The sequence below is a fragment of the Balaenoptera borealis genome, assembly GCF_965194805.1.
Source record: "Balaenoptera borealis genome assembly, chromosome: 20".
Lineage (NCBI taxonomy): Eukaryota > Metazoa > Chordata > Mammalia > Artiodactyla > Balaenopteridae > Balaenoptera > Balaenoptera borealis.
Genome location: NC_138879.1, coordinates 59,159,797 through 59,182,487, shown reverse-complemented (window position 1 = coordinate 59,182,487; position 22,691 = coordinate 59,159,797). Strand labels below are relative to the sequence as shown.

Sequence of the window (22,691 nt, the reverse complement as noted above, 5' to 3'; positions counted from 1 at the left end):
CCGTTTCCTTTTTCCTCGTCAGTTAATACCTTTGGGGGGAAAAAAACAAAATCTCTTCTCTGTGGTTTTAAAGGGCCTTTGAGAGAGAATGATATTAAGAACGTGTGTCCGTCTGCCTTCTTTACCCAGGAGTCTCAGACCTATTTATAGGTTAAAATCTTAGCCTTCAGATGCCACGGTGGTTCCAGATATTCTTTTTTGAACATTTAAATCTTTCCTTTTTTTTTTTTTTTTGGTGCAATTTGTGTTTATTTTACCAGGTAGAGTCGTAACTTTTTTTTCTCAATGAGTGGCTCTGTGTTTCAGCATCATTTATTGAACAGTCTTTGTTAAACCACTTGATAGACCCAGACATAAATGGAGATTCAGCATCTGGACTTTCCAGGCTCTTCTGCTGGTCTCTTGGTCTGGTTTTCTGCCACCAGTGGCTGCCATGCAGAAAAATGGGAAGGTGACCGGCAGGTACTTACCACGTGCAGGGCCGTGGGAAGGGCTCCGAGAACATTCCCTGTCCTTGTGATTGATCACAGTGTTTGCAGCTCTTCATTTTTCATTATTTGGTTGTATTTGTTGATTTTCTAGAGTTTCTGAGGCAGACTATTGCAAATAATAACTTTCCCCCTTCTTTCCAATATTTATACCTCTCGTACTTTTTTTGTTTTCTTCATTCGTAAAAGTTCATAAAATGTTGAATAATAACTTTTTTTTTCCTTTAATTTTTATTTATTTATTTATTTATGGCTGTGTTGGGTCTTCGTTTCTGTGCGAGGGCTTTCTCTAGTTGCGGCAGGTGGGGGCCACTCTTCATCGCGGTGCGCGGGCCTCTCACTATCGCGGCCTCTCTTGTTGCGGAGCAAAGGCTCCAGGCGCGCAGGCTCAGCAATTGTGGCTCACGGGCCAAGTCGCTCCACAGCATGTGGGATCCTCCCAGACCAGGGCTCGAACCCGTGTCCCCTGCATTGGCCGGCAGATTCTCAACCACTGCGCCACCAGGGAAGCCCTTATAATAACTTTTGATGATGGATATTCTTGTCTTGTTTTGCATTCAAGGTGAGTAGTATCTCACCTTTAAATATGATTTTTGTGTTGTTTCCTGATAAACACTCTGCCCACTGAAGGAAGCTTAGTTCTGAGTTTACTGAGAGGTTTTTCTTTCTTTAATCCAGAAATAGATAAGAAATGTATCAAATTCCGTTTTGGCATTTGTTGAGCAATAAATCCATCAGGTGTTTTTCTCTTTTAACCCATCTATGTAATTAACATAAATAGATTATGTAACAGATTTCCTAATAGGGAAACATTCTTATATCCCTGGGGGCCAAATTCCAACTCGGTCATGGTGTATGGTATTTGTTAATATGGTATATTATCCCTGGGGGAAATCTCTGCTTGATTATGGCTGTTCTTTAGTACGAAGCATATTGTTTTCTGTACCCTATTCGTCATAAAGGACATTTGTCTTGTTGCGTGGTTTAGGCTGGACAGTGCCCCTCACTGTATGGTCAGGGGATTCGTTGAAGTCTTTCACTCTGATTGCGGTTTTTGTCAAAATCTTTGATTTCGAAGAGTTTTTAAACATTAGGTATTTTGATACCAGATTTAAGGGTTTGTAGCTCTTATACGTTTTCCTCTTATTTCAGTTGAACCTTTTGATCTGAAAGTTTACATTCTGTGATACCGACATTACTGTTCCCGTTGCTGTTCAGCTTTTATTTGCGTGATGTATCTTTGTGCTGCCTTTGTTTTCTGTCTTTACTCGCTTTAAGTGGATTTCTTGTAAATAGTTTTAGCTTTATGTGTAATCTGAAAATTCCTCTAATAGGGAAATTTAGTCCGTTCACATTTTCTTGTGGCTTATTAGTATGGATTTAGTCTTGTTTAGTTTGTAGTATACTTTTCCTACTGGTTTTCTTTTTACTGATTTCCAGCCACGGCACCCGTGGTAAGCATGCGGGTTGAAAAGGTGGGAAAAGCACAGGTGTCCCCACCTGAGAATCCAAGTGAAGATTAAGCTAAGGTCAGTACTTATCAAATTTGAGTAGAATAAAGAGACCTTTTTCATCAAAATCAGGTTTGTACAATGTAGAGCTAAAAAGCCAGTCGACTGAATGAGAAATGGTTCGGGGATTCCTGCTGGGCTCAGAAGGCAGAGCTGGGGTCAGAGCGCAGGCCGGCTGCTCAGGCCAGGTGGATGGGTCAGCCTCCAGGGAAGCGGTCAAAGCCAGAGTCGTGCCTGAGAGGGAGAGGGACTTGGGAGACCTGGGAGCCATCTGGAGCATCGTGAGCTGGAGAGGAGGGGGTCAGACAGCAACCTGGAAGGGTCGGGGGGTGAGCAAGCTGGGCGAGGGGAGAAGGAGTGGACGTGGCCACACCACGTGGTCACACCACATGGTCACACGTGCAGCTGTGCAGGGGCTCCAGGGACAGAACGGTGCCAACAGCACAGCCAAGCAGAACTTCTGAACAGCGATTTGATGGAATCCGAACTGGGCAGGATTACTTAGCCGCTTGCTGAGTAGAGCAGGATATTCTTGAAAATACTTTTAATTACCCAGGGAGCATCCATTGCTGTCAGTGAAACCCACTTAGCTACTTGTGTTGGTGTTTGTGGGAGGAGCCATCCCTTCAGCCCCGTGTCTTTCTTGTCCTTGATCTCTCTCTCTCTCTCTCTTTATAATTGTGGTAAAATATACATAACGTAATATTGACCGTCTTCACCATTTTTAAGTGCGCAGCTCAGCGGCATTAGGCACATTCACGTTGCTGTTCAGCCGTCCCCGCCCTCCACCCCCAGACCGTTCTCATCTTCCCAAACTGAGTCTCTGTCCCCACCGAACAGTGATTCCCGCTTCCCCCGAGTAAACTCTGTTCTCTTTCTGTCTCTGAGTTTGCCGCCCCAGGTGCCCTAGAAGTGGCCCCACGCGACGCTTGCCCCTCTGCGTCCGGCTGGTAGCACTTGGGCAATACGTCCTCGAGGTTCGTCCACGTTGGGGCAGGTGTCACCCCCCTGCTTTTGCAGCCCTCCGCCTGCCTCGTGGGTGAACTCAGCAGGGACACCTCAGTGCCCCAGAACCACAGCTCTGGGGACCACTTGCCACTCTCCGTGGCTCTGTACTGACCCGACGTTAGACCCGTACCTGTGGGCTGTGTGAGACGGTCAGCCTTTTCCAGCAGGAGTATTTTGCTGTTTTGTTTTCGCTCCCTTTTCTCAGAGCTTTGGAATGTAGTCCCCCCCCCCCCGCCCCCCGGTCACCACCACCTACTGGAAAGGCCGGTAGAGTAAGTGTGTCCTCCAGGACAAGGAGAGTGTTTTGGTCCCCGAGGATTTGGGCTCTAGAGTTCCGAGGTCATAAAGGTCTGTGTTGAGGAACTAGAGGCAGAGGGTCCCAGAGGGAGAGGGATGGAGGGCAGGCTGGGTGTGGGCTGGGTGTGGGCTGGGGAGGGGCTGCAGAGGGGCTGGGGAGGGGCTGTCGGGGAGAGTGGGTAGGAGTGTCGGCAGCCCAACAGGCCACAGGCCGGGGGACCCACATCCTGTCCGTTCCAACCTGCTGCATTCCTACGAAATGCAGGAGAAAGGGAGGGGGCAGGAGGAGGTGGGCTTTAGGGGCGGCATTAGAGGCTCTCGCTGTGAGCTAGCTGAGTCTTGTGGCTTCACAGGATCATTGGAACGAAATGCCCGCGTTCTTACATTGCCAGTGCATACGTTTCTCCGTGTGCATAGAAATGTTAGGCGTCCTACCAGCTTCAGGAAGCAAGAGCAGGATTTTGAAAGTAAAATGGTGCGAGAATGTTTCCTCCTGTCTGCTCCCTGCTGGGGGGGTGCTCTGGAGATGAGATACACCAGCAGCCGGTGTGGCAGGGCGGCACCACCGGACACCAAACGCCATCATCCTGCCTTCAGTAAGAGCTGAGGCCTGGATGTTTGCCGCCCTTCCCTCTCCATCCCCCCGGGCAGCTCGCAAGTCTGTTTAGATAATAACGGCCCCAAGTGACTCTGCACTGAGGATTTTTTCCATTCTCTTAATCATGAAACGTTCATCTGGGAAAAAGAAGCGTTCCAGCCACAGGAAGCTTCGGATTTCGGAGGCTGAATTCAGTCTTTCTGGGGGTGGGAGGTTAAGATTGGCTTGAAGATTGTTTGTCTAGTATAAATTAAACTCGGTCTTAGAACAGAATTCCTCCACAAGTTGTTTAGCTATTATGTATTATTTTCTTAGTAAGCACATCCAAAAATATACAAGTGCTGTTTCCCTTAAAAAATGGTTTTTTTTTTCCTTACTAAAAATATTCTGTTTGGAGTGTTTAGAACATCGTAGGGTGGACAGAATCATGTTGTTCCCTGAAACTTTGTGGATTCCCTTACAAATGTGTAGAGAAGCCACTGGTATGTTGTGGGGTGGGCATGGGAGGGAATAAGATGAAAGAACGTCCTGGAGGGCAGTTTGGCAGAATCCATCATAATTTGTTCCACATGTGTGCAGAGTGATAACAAAAGACTGGAAACAGCCTAAACGTCTGTTGTGTCCATGCATGTCATAGGAAAGAACGGAGATGAGAATGAGCTGGTGTATAGTGAGTATCTCACGTATGGCGGACATTGTTCTGCATGCTTACCTGTGCCTTGTGCATTTAATCTTGACTGCAATCCTATGAGGTATCTATTCCAAATCCACTTTAAGGATTCGGAAACCAAGGCACAGAGAAGTTGCCTAATTGCTCACAGTCATACCACTAGTAAGTGACGGGACTTCTGGCTTCAGAATCCAGCCTCCTAGTTTCTACACTGTAACCGTTTCTGTGTTATGTGGTGTAAAGACCTATCTCTGTGGATCTTGGTGAGAGGGAAAAAATCAGGATGCAGAACTGTCTGCACACCATGCTACATTTGCATAAAAGGAGAGGAGATAAATATACATGTTTGTGTAAGTGCAGGGCGGGGCTGTCCAGTAGCACTCTCTGTGCTGATTAGAATATTCTAGATCTGTGACGTCCAGCACGGCAGCCACTCACCACTCGTGGTTCCCGAGCATTTAAAAGGTGGCTAATGTGGCCGAGAACCTGAATTTTAAACTTTATTTAATTTAAACTAATTTAAACAGCTACGGGTGGCTAGTGGCTATTGTGTTGGACAGTGTAGGACAGAACAGACGCGGGAGCTGGCGAGAGAGCATTTTATCTTCTGGTTTTCAGGCTCGACTTCAGCAGAAGCTTCTACAGAAGCTTTCGTTGGAAGAGCAGGTTGCATAGCCAATCATTTCAATAGCATGAATATAATCTAACCGAATCTAATCTAGGCATTTGGAAGATGGGGAAACTAAAAACCAGAAAAGTTGAGTCATTTGCCTGAAGTCACAGTCACATGGCTGCTTTAGTGACAGAGGAAGACCCGGGCCTAGGAGCTGGTCACAACTCGGGTGTGTTTTTTCTCCTTAGAGTCACTTACGTTTCGGTTTGCCAAGGCCCGTTCAATCCGATTTTCGGCCACAAAAAGAAAACAAAACCCAGGCTTTTGTCTCCAGTGTCCCACAACCACATGGGGAACCCCGTCCACGACTTGCTGGTTCTCTGCAGCCCAACCACCAGGGGCCTCCTCCATGTGACCCGCCCCCCCATCACGGTGTGTCTGCCCTGCCGGCTCCACTGAACGTGGCGAATCATCGGGGCTGGGAACCGCGCTTCGTTGTTTGTCTGTCCCTCGGCGCCTGGCCCACGGAGGGGCTCGATGAACATTTGCTGTAATTAGATTTCAGAGCAGTGGGTTGGGCTCTTCTTCCAGCCTGGAGATTTGACCCATGGGTGCAGATGGTTCGTGAGAAGGTTTCTGTAACACATCCTTGATGGATACAGATAAGCTCTCAGCTAGAAGGATGGGGTTTAGGGGTGCAGAGAGATGACAGAGCCTGGAAAGGGGGTGACTGGGCCATTCTAGGATGAATGGAACCAGCAGAGCTGCAAATAACCATCTCCTTTTTTTAGAAAGAGGCAGCCAAGAAGGTGAGTGAAATTAATGAAAATGATGGGTGAAATAAACAAAAGGCAGTAGAGGACAGGAGAGGAAGAAGATTCCCGAAACGTGTTCCTCCTGGAACGAGACCTGGAACGAGGGCTGGGCCTGGGGATAGGACGCGGCAGGGAGTTGTTTGGGAGCCAAGCCGAAGGGGGAGGGGAGACATCACAGCAAGCTGCAGAGGAGCTGCTGTCCCCTGTCCCCGTGCCGAGGGAGGCCAGCCCTGCCAGCTGAGCTAGGGCAGGGCGGGAGGGGCGCTGGCTTGGGGCTGGACCCAGCTAGGTGGTTCAGGGGCCGGCCGTGAGGCAGCAGGGCACGTGCAGTGAAACAGGACCACGTGTCACAATGCCAAGGTCAGAGAACCTCAGGGAGGGAAGTCGTGGGTGGGGACGCTCCAGCGCTTGTTCAGTGAAGAAGGACGAAGCACGGAAGATAAGCTCCAGCCACTCTTCTGATGTCAGTACCCTTTTGACTCTGTCTCCAGGGAGAGGTTATGCATATCTGCCTGTACGTCCCTGGAGACACAGCAGCCCTTTTGTCATCAGAAAGCCCTTATCCTCAGAAGATGTTCCTGTTCTCTTTCCCCTGTAACTTACCGCCTTGGTCCTCACCATGTAAGGCAAAGGGCAACCCTTCCTAGACTCGCTGCTCTGAGCTACGGTTTCCCGGGTCTCAAGGCCTCAATTCCTTCAACAGGGATACAGTGTGGGAAGAATCGTTGAAAAAGTAAATTATTCCAAATTAATCTCTCAATTCAGTTCCAATTAAAATCCCAACTGGGGGACTTCCCTGGTGGCGCAGTGGTTAAGCATCTGCCTGCCAATGCAGGGGACACGGGTTCGAGCCCTGGGCCAGGAAGATCCCACTTGCCGTGGAGCAGCTCAGCCCGTGTGCAACTACTGAGCCCACGTGCCACAACTACTGAAGCCCACGTGCCTAGAGCCTGTGCTCCGCAACAAGAGAAGCCACCGCAATAAGAAGCCGGCGCACCAAAACGAAGAGTAGCCCCAACTCGCCGCAACTAGAGAAAGCCCGCGCATAGCAGTGAAGACCGAACACAGCCAAAAATAAATAAATTAAATAAAAAAATTTAAAAAAAATCCCAATTGGATTTTTTTATTCATGAACTTAAAATAATTAAAAATTCACCTGGTAGAACAAACAAGAACAGCCAAGAAAGTTTTGAGAAGGAGTATGTAGTATAATAATGAACGTACATTTGCCATACCTGATTGGGAACATACTGAAGCTGGAGTAGGTCAGGCCCCTTCATCCTACCCCCTGTTAATCCACCTTACGGATTCCAGAGAGATGACCATAAAATCTTAAATCTTATGCTCAGTGAAATAAGTCAGACAGAGAAGACAAGTACTGTATGACATCACGTATATGTGGAAACTGAAAAATAAGACAAACTAGTAAATATAGCAAAAAAAGAAACAGACTCACAGACACAGAGAACAAACTAGTGGTGGGGAGAAAAGGGAAGGGAGGAGGGGCAAGATAGGGAGAGAGGATTAAGAGATACAAACCACTACACATAAAATAAATAAGCTACAAGGATATATTGTACAGCACAGGGAATGTAGCCAGTATTTTGTAATAACCATAAGTGGAGTATAACCTTTAAAAACTGTGAATCACTATGTTGTACACCTGAAACTCACATAATATTGTACATTGATTGCCCCTCAATTTTCCAAAAAATTTTAAATAAAAAATAGATAAATAATTTTTTAAAATGTGACTAGTACAACTGAGGAAAAAAAGGATAAGCAAAAGTTTTCAGACTTGATTTGAGAGATAATTAGCCACATAAAATCTTAAGTAGAGAAAAAAATGATTAAAACAATGATACGAATAGGATCACGAGAGGAAAGGAATTCCAAGGAAGCCCCAAAGTTATTTGCTTGAGGAACAAAAGGTTGGTTTCCATTCTCCACTGTGCAGCAGACACAAAAGAGGTACATGAAGCAAGTTCTGAGTTACCTATACCTGTACAACAAACCACCCCAAAACCTAGTGGGTTAGAATAACAACAGTGTTTTGTTCTCAAGTCTTCAGTTTAGGCTTGACTTGCTCTGCTGCACCATGTCTGGGACCTGGAACAGTTGGGGGCTGGTCAGTCTCTCTCCAGACAGCCTCTGCCCTTGGCTAGGGTGGGCTTCCGCACACCGGGGGCCTCGGGGCTCCCAGAGACGGTGTTCCGAGTCCTGGGTAGAAGCTTAAGGCTCCTTGTGCCCCGGTTTTGAGGGTCCCACGGGTCACTCCTCCACACTCACGTGAACTATTAAGGCCAAACCAGATTTCAGGAGGAGGAGGGTACACTCAGCCCCTCCAGTGGAAGATTTCAGAGACTCTGTAGCCTCCTTTAATCTATCACAGGGGAAAAAAATTACGGTCACTAGGCTGTCTTTCTAGCAAGTTCTTAATTCTATTTTCCTTTGTTCATCTACAGCCAAGTCTGTATTCTTCTTCCTCAAAATTTTGGGTGGGGGGAGGGGAAGAAAAGAGGGCATAACCCAAGGAACTATTCAATATAGAAACATACAATTATTAGGACTCAGATTCGTTCATCATGTTGGAATCTACATTGGCTTATTCTGTCTGTATTTGATGCCATTAATATTTTTAATAATGTGTATTATTTTTCCTAATTGTAAAAGTAGCACATAGTCATTTTAGAAAAAAACAGGAAACACATACAAAAAGAAGATGAAGAATTTGGTTGAATGTCAGCTCAATTTGGTTCCTGTTTCTGATTTATTGAAATCTTTTTGGCGTCTGAATCTATGCATTTGTTATTCTCTCTGTCTCTCCCAGATTTCCTCAACTAAGTCAATGATGATGTAGAAGAATACAGGACCAACCCTCTAGACTAACGTTTATCCCATAATTCATGAAAAACACCGAGTATCTAGAAGTTATTGCATATGGCAAACATATCAAAAACCAGAACATCAGAGTTTTCCCACGAGCTTCATAGGAACATATACAGATTAGAAAACTGAGTTACAAATTTTTTATTAAGTTTTTCAAAAGAAAAGTTTATTTAGCTTAATTGGTAGACAACCTAGGGTATTGCCAGTTCCCCATTCTGAACAATAATGCTGCCGTAAACATTCTTGTAGGTATGTCTTTGGCAGACAGATGCCTGACTATTTCTTCTAGAAAAGTTGCCTAGAAGTGAAATTACTTGATCAAATCATACTTTAATGAAAAAAAAAAATGCTTCCGATTGCCTTCCTAAAAGCCTGTACCAATTTGTATTCCTATCAGCCAATATAAGAATACCTATTTCCCCGTATCTTCATTACCTATGTGAATTTACCATCTATTTCATTTTTGCCAATTGGTTGAGTGAAATATTTTGCTATTTTTATTTTCCGGTGAGACTGAACACCTCTTCTTACGTTTCTGACTGTTTGTTTCTCCTCTTTGGCGCCTCACCAGTTCATTCCTCTGCCAGTCTTTGCTTGAGTTGTTTCTCTCTTTCTCATGGTTTAAAGGAATATATTCTGGATATTAGTCATTTGCTGTATGTATGCATCTATCTTGTTTTTAATTTTTGTCCTACAGAAACTTAATTTTATGTAGTCGGTTCTCTCAGTTCTTTTATGCTCATTGCATCTTGTGCCTTGGATGGCTTTCTTTCCCCAAGATGATAAACCCGTTCATCTATATTCTAATAATGTTTGATGTTGGCTTATAAATTTAGCTGTCTGATAAGATATACTTATCTCCAGGCAGCTAATCTCTGAGAGAAGGGAAACTCACGAGGTGACCCCATGGTCACAGCTCTCTGCTGGGGAACAGTTTCCATCATGGTGCAGAGCTGGCGTGTTCGGGGGGTGGGAGGCAGTGATCAGAGTGGGCACCCAAAACAGTGACATTCAGCGGTACGGGGCCTCAGAAAGGAAGAATCTGCAGAGAGGGGCCCCTGTGGTCCACAGGCGGGTCTCCATGACTCCACAGCTGAGGACTGTGCTGTCCATGTGTGGGTCCAGGCCACTCGGGGGTTCACCAGGTAGCCCGCGGCTGGACCGGCTCCTGGAATGGGATGGACGCAGACGCATATCCAGGCAGGGAGTGAGGCCGGGTCACGGGCAGGGGAGGGCGTGCAGGCCGCCTTTGTGGTGATTTCACCCGCCCCCCGCCCCCCATGTGTGCACGTGCTCTGTACTGTTTCTCACCAAATCTTCAAAGGAAGCTTGGTCCCCCCAGGACTCCTTCCTAGACGAGCTGAACCTTGCTGAGGAATGAGCTGCTTGTATCCTCCATGAGCTATAAATTGTTACATTCCCCCCCCCAAAAAAAACCTCAGTCTGCTTCTACAGCTGTGACAATAAGACGTCTCCAAAAAAGGTCCAGGAGGTCCCAGCGAGGGGATGCTAAGGCCTCCCTGTGCCCAGGACAGCTGGTCCCTACAGCAGGGGACAGACGGCATTTTCTAATCAGTCTCCTGTCTTCTTCCCAGAACCTTCATTTTTTTTTTCTTTTTAACTTTTTAAAAACTCGTGCATTTAGTGCACACAGAGTCGACCCGCTCATAGAAATCTAGCGGAAGAGCCTAGAGAGACCCTGAGAGAAGATGAAGACGGGGTGGGAACATAGCCACATCCTCGGTGGGGTTGACGGGACCCACCGGTGTAGGCTCCGCAGAGTGGTTCATGTTTTTACCAGATGTTGGTGGGTGTTCCCAGGCAACAGAAGCAAATGAAGTGAAGCTTCCAGAAGGAAATGCTGCGGCGTGTTGGGTCTTGCTCTCCTCTGTCCCTCTGCGTTAGGAGTGCTGCTTCTCCGCTCGCCCTTCTAGAACTTGTCTACAGTCTCAGCCACTCTGATTATTTTCTTGGATGTTCACTAAAGTTAGTTTAGCTTCCCCTGTGCTCTTCAGTATTTCCACGTTTCTCAAATGACTTTTGCTGCCCTGAGGACAGAATTCTCTTATCTTAACGAAATTTTCTTCTAAGTGCTCCTAGAAACTTCACCTATTTTGGAGATGCTCAGAATGTTACCTTTTTTTATATCTGAGCCTTTCTTTCCCCAGAATTTTCTCTCACTCAGAAATATCTCTGAGGTATTTATATCCCAGAGAAAGTTAAAGATAATTTGCAGTGAGTAATTTCCCTTGGGAAAATAATCAGCAAGTTTCTTTTGGTTGTCACTCTGCTTTTTCCCGCCAGTAAATCTTATAGTACCTAAATTCCAAAATGTTGGCATTCTTTTTAATGGCCACAGTTCAGCCCCTTAAGAAGATCAGGGTCCCAGTTTCTTTCCTTTTCCCTTCCTAATCCATCTTCCCTCCCCCCTCCCCCTCCTCCACTCCCTCCCCCTCCTCCCTTCCTTCCTTTCTGTTTTATTGATGTAGGTTTTATTGTACATACACACGTACAGCTCAGTGAATTTTCACAAAGTGCACATAGCCCACGTGACGAGCGTCCGGCTCACGACACACAGCATCGCACCCACCCAGAGTCCCCTTCGTGCTCCCTTCCAGTTACCCACTTCCAGTCAAGGATAGCAGTTACCGAAGTCAATTTTACTCGGGAATAAGTAACAAGGAAAAGAACTGAGGATCTATCTTGTAGAATGCCTTGTTGGCCGTTTTCCTTTTTTCTCTACGTTATTCTTTTGATGAAGCCCTAAGGTTCAGCTGAGGGGTCATTAGGAAGAGGAAGACATCGTATTAGCACTCACGGGGTGTCTGTGTTCTTGTCCTTGGTCAGTGCACCTGTGAGCAGTGAGGACTGTGGCCCGCAAGCTCGGCAAGCCTCACCCCTCACCAAGGCTGAGCCGATCTTGGGCATCCCCAGCTGAAAAGAAGGCTTTTCATCCTGTCCAGGGGTGGGGCCTGGAGTCAGTAGTCACCTTGTTCCTTGGCCCAGGAAACGGTCCTCTCTCTGCCCTTACCCGGCGCCCCGGTCCCATCCTCGAGTACCTCCTGCTGTGTTTCCTTGACCTCTCTGGTCACGACAGTGGGGCTGGGCCCACAGCCCCTGCCCAGCTACCCTGGGTGCCTTTCTTGTCCTACCCAGAGGTAGGTGGTCCCCGTGCTGCCACCGGCACCCCCAAGCTGTCCGCACGGTCCAGTCTGCAGGGCCCCCGGGAAGGCCATGCCGTCCCCAGGAAGCCCCGGCTCCCTGCTCGGCGAGGCCATCCCGCTGCGTCCTCAGCGTCCCCTGCGCCCCCTCGGTCTGCTGACCAGAGACCCTCAGAGCGCCCAGGTCAGTGATCTGAAGACGGGTCCACAGGTGAACGGGGATCCGAGTGAGAGAGGCCCGGTGGGCACATCCGCTCACCCCTTGCCTGTGATTCACGCGAAAAACACGGCCGTCATCAAATCGTGCCACCCCACAGCTAACCCCTCACTCGCCCAAATATACCTTGGGGGGCAGTAAGGAAGCACGTGGGGTGGTGATAGCAACAGGGCGACCGCTGAGGCCTGATGCCTCTGCACGCTGGCCCTCACCTTCTGACCAGAGGGACCATAGATGCACACGTGTTTAGCTGTCCCGCCAGCTCTGCTGAGGTGGGAATTGTTGTTACTCTTGTTGTTCACATAGAACCATGGACAGTTTCAGATGACCTTCAGGGAACTAGAGCTGGGTTGTTCCACCCAGAGATAAAAAGGGTCAGGTTTTTTTGATAGCGTCATGTTCTTGGAATGAATGTAATGACGAATCATATAGCCTGATGCCGTCTGTCTCTGCCAGAGTCAGAACTCTTCAAAGTCCGAAACCTGGGAAATTGTTGACATGAAAGAGAAGCCCTTCCTGACCCAGATGTTGGATTTGGTGAGCTGACCGGATTTGGAGTTTCCATTATTCCTTTTTTTACAAGCTAGGACGCTGCCTCCTTTGTCTGGGACAGTGTTGGGTGGTCCCGCTGCTGAAGCGTGAGGGTCCGCGTGTGTCTCAACGATCCCCGATGGCCTGCGAGCGGCTGTCCTCCTGGAAGTGACCCGGTCACCTGCGCTGTCCTGAGGACATGAGTCGTTTTGATGGACTTTTCAACCCTGGCTTTGGTCGCTCCAGATTTTCGTCTCGACCTACTCAATAAACGAGGACATTTACACTTCAGATCAAAAGCTGTTCCTGAGTGGTGTTCAGTGAACTAAAACAGAGGGTGCCGTCTTGGTTTTGTGAGGTGGATGGCATTGTCATCCCTCTGGGTCCCTTTGGCCTCTCCAAATGCCAGTGAAGATTGTGCAGATGGAGAAAAATGATGCTTTGTGTCATAGACGGCACGAGAGAGAAGTGTAGAAAATGTTTTCATGTTTTAGGAAAAGAAAGATCTACCAAGTGTTAAACGCTTTCAATGTAAAGTGAATTTACACAGGAAGGAAGTCAAGGAGGGAGGGAGGAAGAGAGAAAAGAAAGGGAAAAGGAGGAAGGAAACACGGCAAGAGGACACGTGCCCGCGGCCGGGCGGGCGGGAGCTGGCCCGTGACTCTGGTTTACCGGCAGCACTTCTTTTCGCCTCAGCTCTCTCACCTGTCACATGAGCACCACACCGCTTACCGTGCATGGCGGTTCTGGGGGTTAAGTGAGAAAATGCACAGCGACAGGCACCTTGTAGACACTCAGCAAACGTTTCTGCCCTGCTGCCCCCGTAAGTCTGGATCACGGAGCATTTGGAAACACCGCCCCTCACCGTGATGCCGGGTTTCCCTGCAGCTGGCCCGGCCCAGCCCGGCTTCCCCTTCCCAGGGTCTGATGGCCCAGCCCAGCGTCTGCTTTGAAAGCTGGAGACTCGGAGTGAGCTGGATGGATCGTGGCCCCGCCCGGCTCTTCCCTCTTCAGAAGGTATAAAATCAACGCGCTTCCCATGTCTAGAGCAGCCCCCAGGCCTCATCAGGTAGCTCCAGAGTCCCCAGAGAGACTTTTGAAGCCAAAGATGCAGATGAGCCACTTGTCAGGGGTCCCGGCTGTGGCGTCCAGCCTGAGGACAGACTGGCCCCTCCCAGCGGGGGATTCTCAGACGTTTATGTCACACTGGTGCCTGGCAGCTTGTGTGTTTGGCTGTGCTCTGGGCCACGTTCCCTCGCGGGGGGGGTGGGAGTGTGCTTGCAGACCAGACCACGAGCAGGACGCACAGCTGACGGCGGCGCTCCAGAGGGGCGTCCTGGGGTCCCGGGACCACCCTGGACTGCAGTTGGAGGCGGGAAAAGACTTGTTAGAGAGGCCAGATGTGGCCCTGGGTCCCCGACGTGTCCTGGTTCAGGTAAAGCTGCGCGCGTGGCGGCAACACTACCTCCTCCACCGAGAGCGCCCAGGACAGGCCTGCGCTCGGGGCCCCCTGGGGTGTGCCCTCCCGCAGGCGCTTCCACGGCCTCTCCCAGGCTGTTTCAACACATTCAGGCAGCCGCTGTGTAGATCAGCCTCAGCGGTGAGGAGTCGGTGGGCTTGGGAACCTGGCGTTTCATTCAGGATGAGCTTGTGAACTTGGGAAGAAAACCAGCCCTGTTAGGATGAGCTCGGTCAAGGAGAAGGAGGCAGGTGGGTGTGAGGGTCTAAGAGGTGGAGGTAGCCTGGGGCTACCGGGGGTCCTGCCTGGGAACCGTCATCTCTGTGGGCTGCTGCCTGTCAAGTTGGATGTTGGCTTCCTTATCACTGTTTGCCAGGCAGCTCCCGGGGTCCCCGCCTGTCCTGAAGGAGGAGCTCCTTTCTCCCTGTGAAGCCTCAGCCCCTGGGTGTTTGGCATGCTGGTGAGGAGACTGTTGAGCATGGCTTTCTCCCCACCGAGACGCCCCCAAGTTATGGGGAGAAGAGGGTAGTGGCAGGAATAAGCCATGTGGGTTTTTAAGGTCTTCTTGTTTAGTCTTGGTCTCCCTGTTGTTAATTGGGGTCATAGATGATGATGATGATGGTGATGGTGGTGATGATGATGGTGATGGTGATGATGGTGATGGTGGTGATGGTGATGATGGTGATGATGGTGATGGTGATGATACTGGTGGTGGTGATGATACTGGTGGTGGTGATAATGGTGATGGTGATGATGTTGGTGATGATGGTGATGGTGATGATGGTGATGGTGATGGTGGTGATGATGATGATGGTGATGGTGATGATGGTGATGGTGGTGATGATGATGGTGATGGTGATGATGATGATGATGTTGGTGATGATGGTGATGGTGATGATGCTGGTGGTGGTGATGATGGTGATGGTGATGGTGGTGATGATGGTGATGGTGATGGTGGTGATGATGATGGTGATGGTGATGTTGGTGATGATGATGATGGTGATGGTGATGATGTTGGTGATGGTGATGGTGGTGGTGATGGTGATGATTCTTCTTTGGCCACATAAGGCTGGGAGGTGCTGGGATGTGCAAAGCTGACTAAGTAGGTTAATTTGAGAGTAAGATGTCAGAGCCTTTGACATACCAGAGGGTGGGCAGAAGTTCCCTACTGTTTTGAGATGTAGAGAAGAAACTTATGGTTACCAAGAGGGGAAGGTGGGATGGGGTGAATTGGGAGATTGAGATTGACATATATACACTACTATGTATAAAATAGATAACTAATGAGAACCTACTGTATAGCACAGGAAACTCTACTCAGTGCTCTCTGGTGACCTAAATGGGAAGGAAATCGTTAAAAAAAAAAATGGATATATGTATATATATAACTGATTCACTTTGCTGCACATCAGAAACTAACACAATATTGTAAAGCAACTATACTCCAATAAAAATTAATAATAAAAAAAAGAGGTTCCCTAGTGTTTTGAGCTCCAAAGACTTTTCTCATGCCTTTTTTTTTTTTTTTTGGCCATGCTGCATAGCTGGCAGGATCTTAGTTCCCCATTACCCCTGCAGTGGAAGCATGGAATCTTAACCACTGGACCGTCAGAGAAGTCCCGTGTGCTTTTCTGTGAATGGTTTTGGGCAACACCAGGCCACCAATCCTGGCACCAAAATTAAAGGTACTGCCAGCAGACTGGGTGGAGTCTGATCTTGTCTTACTGCAAACCCAGAGGCGGATACGCACATGGATCCTAGCACGGTCCCATTCATAGTCTGTGACTTGGCACGGTTTGGTGATTAATGCTGCTTTTCCCCCACAGAACATCGATATCACCAATTTCAGCAGCAGCTGGAGTGATGGCTTGGCCTTGTGTGCTCTCCTGCACACCTACCTGCCTGCTCACATCCCGTACCAGGAGCTGAACAGTCAGGAGAAGGTAAGTCCCCCCCACCACCCCGGTTACCCTCCAGAACACACAAGGGGAACTCCTCATACTTTCGATACATCCCAACCGGGGTAAGGTTTGTGGACTTGAGATGTAAATTGGGGTATTGATTCCAGCACAGATAACTACGGAGGACAGGTCTACACTGCAGAACCCCACCCCTGGTAAATGTTCTCAGTTTCCTTTGTTACCTAGAAAAACACAGTGGAGCCCAGTTGACTGTGGCTGCTGAGAAGTTCCTGTCACCCGGTTTTCAAAGAAAACCCTGGTGAACTCTCACCTTCATGGTTTCAAGACCTTGGCCAGCATTTTCAAAATCTTTCAAAATCCAAAGAACCAGAAAGCACCACTAAAAAGAGTTCCCTGCTCAAATAAGCTTGGGAAACTGTATATTATATCACACTTTTGGAGATTCACAGCACTCATAAAGACTTCAAGAAGTCCTTTGTTAAAGAAACCTGTGTGACTCTGTTTAGCTCAACCTATGTCAGAGCCACAGAACCTTTCTAACTTTTAATATAATCACCCGTAACAGGAATCAGCGGACTTCTCCTGTTGGGGGCCAGTGGTAGGCTTTGTGGATCTGTGGTCTCTGTCACAGCTACTCAGCTCTACCATTGTGGCGCCCAAGCAGCCACAGACGTTTGTAAACAAATGGGCATGCTGTGTTCCAATAAAACTTTATTTACAAAAACAAGCTGAGGGCCAGGATTGGCCTGCAGGCTGTGGTTTGCCAAATCCTGACCTAGAACATCCTAAAAATCACATTCCACAGAGTGTACTTTGGGAAACGCTGTCCCGGGCCCTGTACTCATTCACTCAACAAGCATTTCTTGCCAGGCCTAACTCACAGTAATAAGGGCAGCGGCGAGCACGTAGACAGGTTCTTTGTCCTCAGAAGGTGGACGTTCAGTAAACAAGTGAGTAAACCTGTAACAAGCAACACTGTAAATAAACGAACTGTGGAAGAACATGAGAGAGACACGGGGCTGTAGGGTGAACAAGGGGACCTGACTTCCACCAGGAAGGCTGGGAAGGTCTCCGAGGAGGCGGAATTCCAGCTGAAGAGCGGACGTGAAGGAGCCAGTGGCACAAAGTGGGGGAGCTTTCCAGAGCCGGGGAGCACAGCCGAGGGAGCGCCCGGTGCCTGCGGCCAGGCTAGCAGGGGACGGGGAAGGTGGCCTGCCATGCCGCCTGCCTTCCACGACGGCCGGCAGACGGCACTGAACGGTGACAGGCACGATTCCTGTTCTGAAAAGATCTCTCTGTGAAAAAGTGAACTGTCCCGGGGACAAGAATGAAAGAGGGGCTGCAGTTGGGAGGTTGTAGGCATTGTGGTGAGAGCTCACTTCCCTGTTCACCCGTTAGCGGAGGCCGGTGGCAGCATTGTGGGTGGGAAGGCAGAGGAAGATTCGAGATACATCTGAGATGCAGAACCAGCTAGACGTGGTGACTAAGTGGCTGTGTGGGGAGAAGAGAAAGTCAGAGGCGACCCAGGTGTCTGGCTGACAGGACCGTTTGCTGAGGGGGAAGGAATAGAAATGTTTGAAAGCTCTGTTTTTGACTTTCTCACACTAGGATATAAGTAAAGTCCAAATGGTCCTGGCACTGATGGCGATGATTACTGAACAAAGTGATTTAATTGTTTAGAGTGTGTATCAGTTAGGGTTCTCCAGAGAAACAGAACTACTAGGATGTGGGTGTGTATGTGTGTAAACACACAGATATATACACACACATACACAGAGAGAGAGAGGGAGAGAGATGTTTATTTTAAGCAATTGGCCCATGCAATTGTGGAGGCTGACAAATCCAAAATTTGCAGGGCGGGCTGGCAATCTGGGGACACAAGAAAGAGTTGGTGTTATAGGTGGAGTCTAAAAGCCATCTGCCAGCAGAATTCCCTCTTCTTTGGGGGAGATCAGTCTTTTTCCATTCAGACCTTCAACTGATTCGGTGAGGCCCACCCACGGTATGGCAGGTCATTTGCTTTACTCAAAGTCCACCAATTTAAATGTTAATCTTGTCTTAAGAATGCCATCACAGAAATACCTAGAATAATTTTTAGTCAAATATCTAGGTACCAAGGCCTAGCAAAGTCAACACATAAAATTAACCATCACAGAAGTATTAAAGTTTCAGGGCATAAATTAAAATTTATGCTTCGTAATCTGTAAAGCAGGCTGGACAGGATTATTAAACATTTGGGGGGGAAAATGGTCTGTTTTGAATCATGTTACGTCTGAGATGTCTGTGAAGTATGCAGGTAGCATGTCAGAGGCAATTGGATAGCAAACCCAGGGTTCAGAGGGCAGGTCAGAGCTGGAAATAGAGATTTGGGGCCCCAGGGAATGGACCAGCTGTGTCTAATTGAACTGAAATGATGGAAGTGTGATACATCCACGCTGTCCCATGCGGTAGCCACTTGCCACATGGGCTGCTGATGGGAAGTGTCTCGTGTGACTGGAAAACTGAATTTTTAATTTTAATTGCTTTTAATTAAATAGCCACATGTCATGAGTGATGTGAACCTGAACAGGGCAGGTATAGGTGGCATTAAAGCCGTGAGCGTGGAGGTCACCTGGGCCCCAAGCACTAAGGAAAAGCCCTCCCGTGTGGCTCCTCTGCTCTTAGTATGTCACTTCTGACACCTCTGTGAACAGGTGTGGGGGGCCCACACCAGGTGATTCTGCGACACCTGCTGTGTGTCCTGCAGTTTAACTCAGTTCTGACACTCTCCACCTGCAGACGGCGTCAGGCCCCACAGGTTAAGGGCTCAGTCCTCCACAACTGCCCACCCCCTTCAGACACCTGTCACAAGTCCAGGTTGTCACCTGTGTTTCCAACCGACCGGCTGTAGATCAGAGGTGCCCAGGACCCCCTCCTCGGGTTCAGTTAATTTGCTAGAGCAGCTCACAGAACTCAGGAAAACAGCTTACTTACGAGGTTACTGGTCTGTTACAAAGGATATTAAAGGATACGGATGAGCAGCCAGATGAGATCCATAGAGCGAGGTCCGGGAGGATCCCGAGCACAGGAGCTTCTGTCCCCTGGAGTTTGGGGCGTGCCACCCTCCCACACATCGATGTGTTCACCCACCCAGAATCTTTCTGAACCCCGTCCTTTTGGGTTTTTGTGGTGGCTTATTATTAGAGGCATGATTGATTAAATCATTGTCCTTTGGTGATTGATTCAACCTCCAGCCCCTCTCCCGCCCCTGCAGGTCAGGGCGTGGGACAGAAAGTTCCAACCCTCTAATCCCGTGGTTGGTTCCCCTGGCAACCAGCCCCATCCTTCAGTCATCTAGGGGTTTAAAAAAAATTGCCTCATTAACATAAATGCTGGTGTTGTTGGAAGGGGTTTGTTATGAGTAACAAAAGACACCTGTTCTGGGCTTCCCTCGTGGTGCAATGGTTAAGAATCCACCTGCCAATGCAAGGGACACGGGTTCGAGCCCTGGTCTGGGAAGATCCCACATGCCACAGAGCAACTAAGCCCGTGCTCCACAACTACTGAGCCTGAGCTCTAGAGCCCACGAGCCACAACTGCTGAGCCTGCGTGCCACAACTACTGAAGCCCGCGTGCCTAGAGCCCGTGCTCTGCAGCAAGAGAAGCCACCATAATGAGAAGCCCACGCACCGCAACGAAGAGTAGCCCCCGCTCGCCGCAACTAGAGAAAGCCCGCGTGCAGCAATGAAGACCCAATGCAGCCAAAAAAAAAAGACACCTGTTTCACCTTTATTGCTCTGAAGCTGTTTCTGGAACCAAGGACAGAAACCAAATATTGTAACAAAAGATGCCCCCGTGGCTCCTACACAGAAAATTACAAAGGTTTTAGGAGCTCTGTGCCAGGAACCAGGACAAAGAGCAAAGGTGCATTTCTTACTATAAATCACAACTTCACAGAGGCACAGAGAGACCAAGGAACAAGCCTTGAGGACTCCACACTTGTCAGGGCAGAGGAGGGTGTCCCAGCGAAAGGACCAGAAGGAACAGCCATGGAGGAGACCAGCGGGGGCATGTGGAGTCCCGGGGTCCACGCAGCCTGGGCACTGTTGACAGAAAAATTAATCAGCTGATCTAACGAAGAAATAGAAAATCTTATTGGAGCCAAGTTGAGGATTATAACCCGGGAACAGCCTCTGAGAAAGTTCCAAGAACTGTTCCACCCTTTAGAGGTCAAAGCACAGTTCCATAGGATTTGAGACAGAGGGCTGGGCGTTAAATGGTTAACATGATCCCGGTCTGCTGCGGGTCATGGGTCGCCACGGCCCCTGGCAAGACTAAGGAGGAAGGCTGTCTCCTAGGGAGTGTCTTGTTGGCGCCGGCAGAATGGTGCTCCTTATGGGTGAGCAGGTATTCCTGCCGATGGGGAGGTCTGGTCGATGCCTAATGCAGGGACATCCTCAGAGTGTGACATTTTTGCCCGCAGTCGTGGGCGCTTTGCCCTCCAGTCAGTACGGACGTGTTGGAAAATAATGGGCCTAAAAGTGTTTGTTTTCACGCTTGGGATCGTGACGTTGCTTCCTGATGGCGGACACCGCAGCGTCTCCGTGGATGCCGCTGATTCCCGCGACGCGCGGCCGGCTGCCTGGGTCTGGAAGCCTGCGGAACAGCCAGGCGTCCCGGCTCAGCCGCGCTGTGGTCCTTGTGGTCCAGGGGCCCGTGGTTCCTACACGTGGGGTTGCCTTTCTTCTCCCCGATCCAGAACACTGTCATTGGGGAGCACGCCGTCAGGCCGTGGAAGGCTTCGGGTCTGTGAGGAGATGAGGGACTCAGCTCCAGGTAGCCAGAGTTTTCATCCTAAGATCATGTGGTGGGACTTCCCTGGCGGTCCAGCAGTTAAGATTACTCACTTCCACTGCAGCGGGTGCAGATTCGATCCCTGGTCAGGGAACTAAGATCCCACGTGTCACACAGTGTGGCCAAAAAAAAAAAAAAAAAAAGATCGTGTGGCTTCACAGCCTCCCCAAAGGACCAGCCAGCCTCCTGCTTCCTAAATGCCCCCATGTAGAGGCGCTCTGGGTGGAGGGACAGTTTAGCCACTGCCCTGGGGGAGCTTTGCATTCAGGATGGGGAGAGAAACTCATATCTATTTGAGTTACTGATGAGGGTTCTCAAAACAGTGTGTCAACACAGGCAAATCAAATCATTACAGTTTAAAGCTGAGCATGTGTGTGAGACTCAGCCTGGGAGTATCTTGCTGGTGGAGAGAGAGGGATTCAGGCAGGGAAGGCTTCCTAGAAGGGGCATATTCGAAGTTGGGCTTCACAGGGGACGAGCTAATTTGAATGAAAAGTATGCCTTTGACCTCATCAGGATGTGTGGAGTCCAGCCCTCACCTGGAGCCCGGATCTGGGGAGCTCTCAGTGCAGGGTGCTTCTCGGGTTTTTTGCTGAACAACATACAGCAAAAAGGGCACCAAGAGAGGCCTGTGATAGTTGTAAAAACCCATTAAAATCAGAATCTAAAAATTGTGTGATCCAGCTCTCGATAGCCCAGACGTTCAGAAGTAATGAGGTGTTCCTCCTTCCCCAGTGGAAGTGTGACATCGGTACCAGGTAGGGAATTTCTGATAACATTAACAAGGATGTCTTCTGAGACATTAAAGAGATTTACAAGCACAGGATGTGAGTTACAGTCAGTGGAAAGTTTGGTGTTTTTTCAGTAAAAAGCGTATTCCTCTGTCCTCCTGTGAAACTCTCGCTGAGGTCCTCAGATTCAGGTGATAGGATGGAGGTCTTTTTGTTGGTGTCTGAAACGAAATACTGATGTGAGGGGGCAATTCTGGGCTGGGGCTCCTCAGTCCCGTCAGTTTCAGGCGAGACCCCCCCCCCCTCCACCACCACTGCAGGGCCAGCAGCAGTCCCCATGGCTGGGGGCTTCCACTGTCCAGGGGCTGGAAGGTCCTGGCCGGGCACACTCTCTGCGTCTGTCTCCCCTCTGGCCTCCCCACGGTGGCCGTGACAGTGTTCTAGTGAGAGAATTAGGATCAAGATGCTTCATCACTGATGTCCTGCTGCCACCAAAGCCAATAAAAGTCATTTTCATGCACCAGAAACCACCTCTCCCTATAATGGTCCATGTCATACCATATGCTCTTTCAGAGTGTTTTCCGACAATTTTTCGGCATGGACTATTTCTTCTTTGTTCAATTTCTGCTTAGAAAACACTAGCAGTTTCATTAGAATCAGGATAAAGGGTCTTGGGTGGGGGTGGAATTCTGTTATAAAACCTGAGGTTTAGAAATGCCTTTTCCTTAGACCTTACTGGTAATCAAAGAATACAGATTAAAACAAAATATTGTTTTTAGCCTGTTACATTTGGCAGAGGCTTTCGAAAATCGTAACATTCTATGCAAGTAAAGGTGGGAGAAAATGGACACTTAAACATTGTTGCTGGAACTGAAAACTGTGTTAACATTTACGAGGCTGTTTGGCATTGCATACCAAAAACCATAAAAAAATGTTTGTATCTTAATG

General features: G+C 48.8%; 1 protein-coding gene across 3 annotated transcripts in view; it reads left to right on the top strand.

Annotated features, from left to right (window-relative positions):
• SPECC1 (sperm antigen with calponin homology and coiled-coil domains 1) overlaps positions 1-22,691 on the top strand; it is a 253,018-nt gene that overhangs the window by 216,796 nt on the left and 13,531 nt on the right. For 2 of the 3 annotated variants that reach the window (XM_082374046.1, XM_082374048.1), the window contains one exon: positions 16,084-16,200. In XM_082374046.1, coding sequence (XP_082230172.1) covers positions 16,084-16,200 — 117 coding nt within the window. Of the gene's footprint in view, positions 1-12,723; positions 13,832-16,083; positions 16,201-22,691 lie in introns of those variants that run through there. The other variant, XM_082374044.1, reaches the window with a different exon arrangement.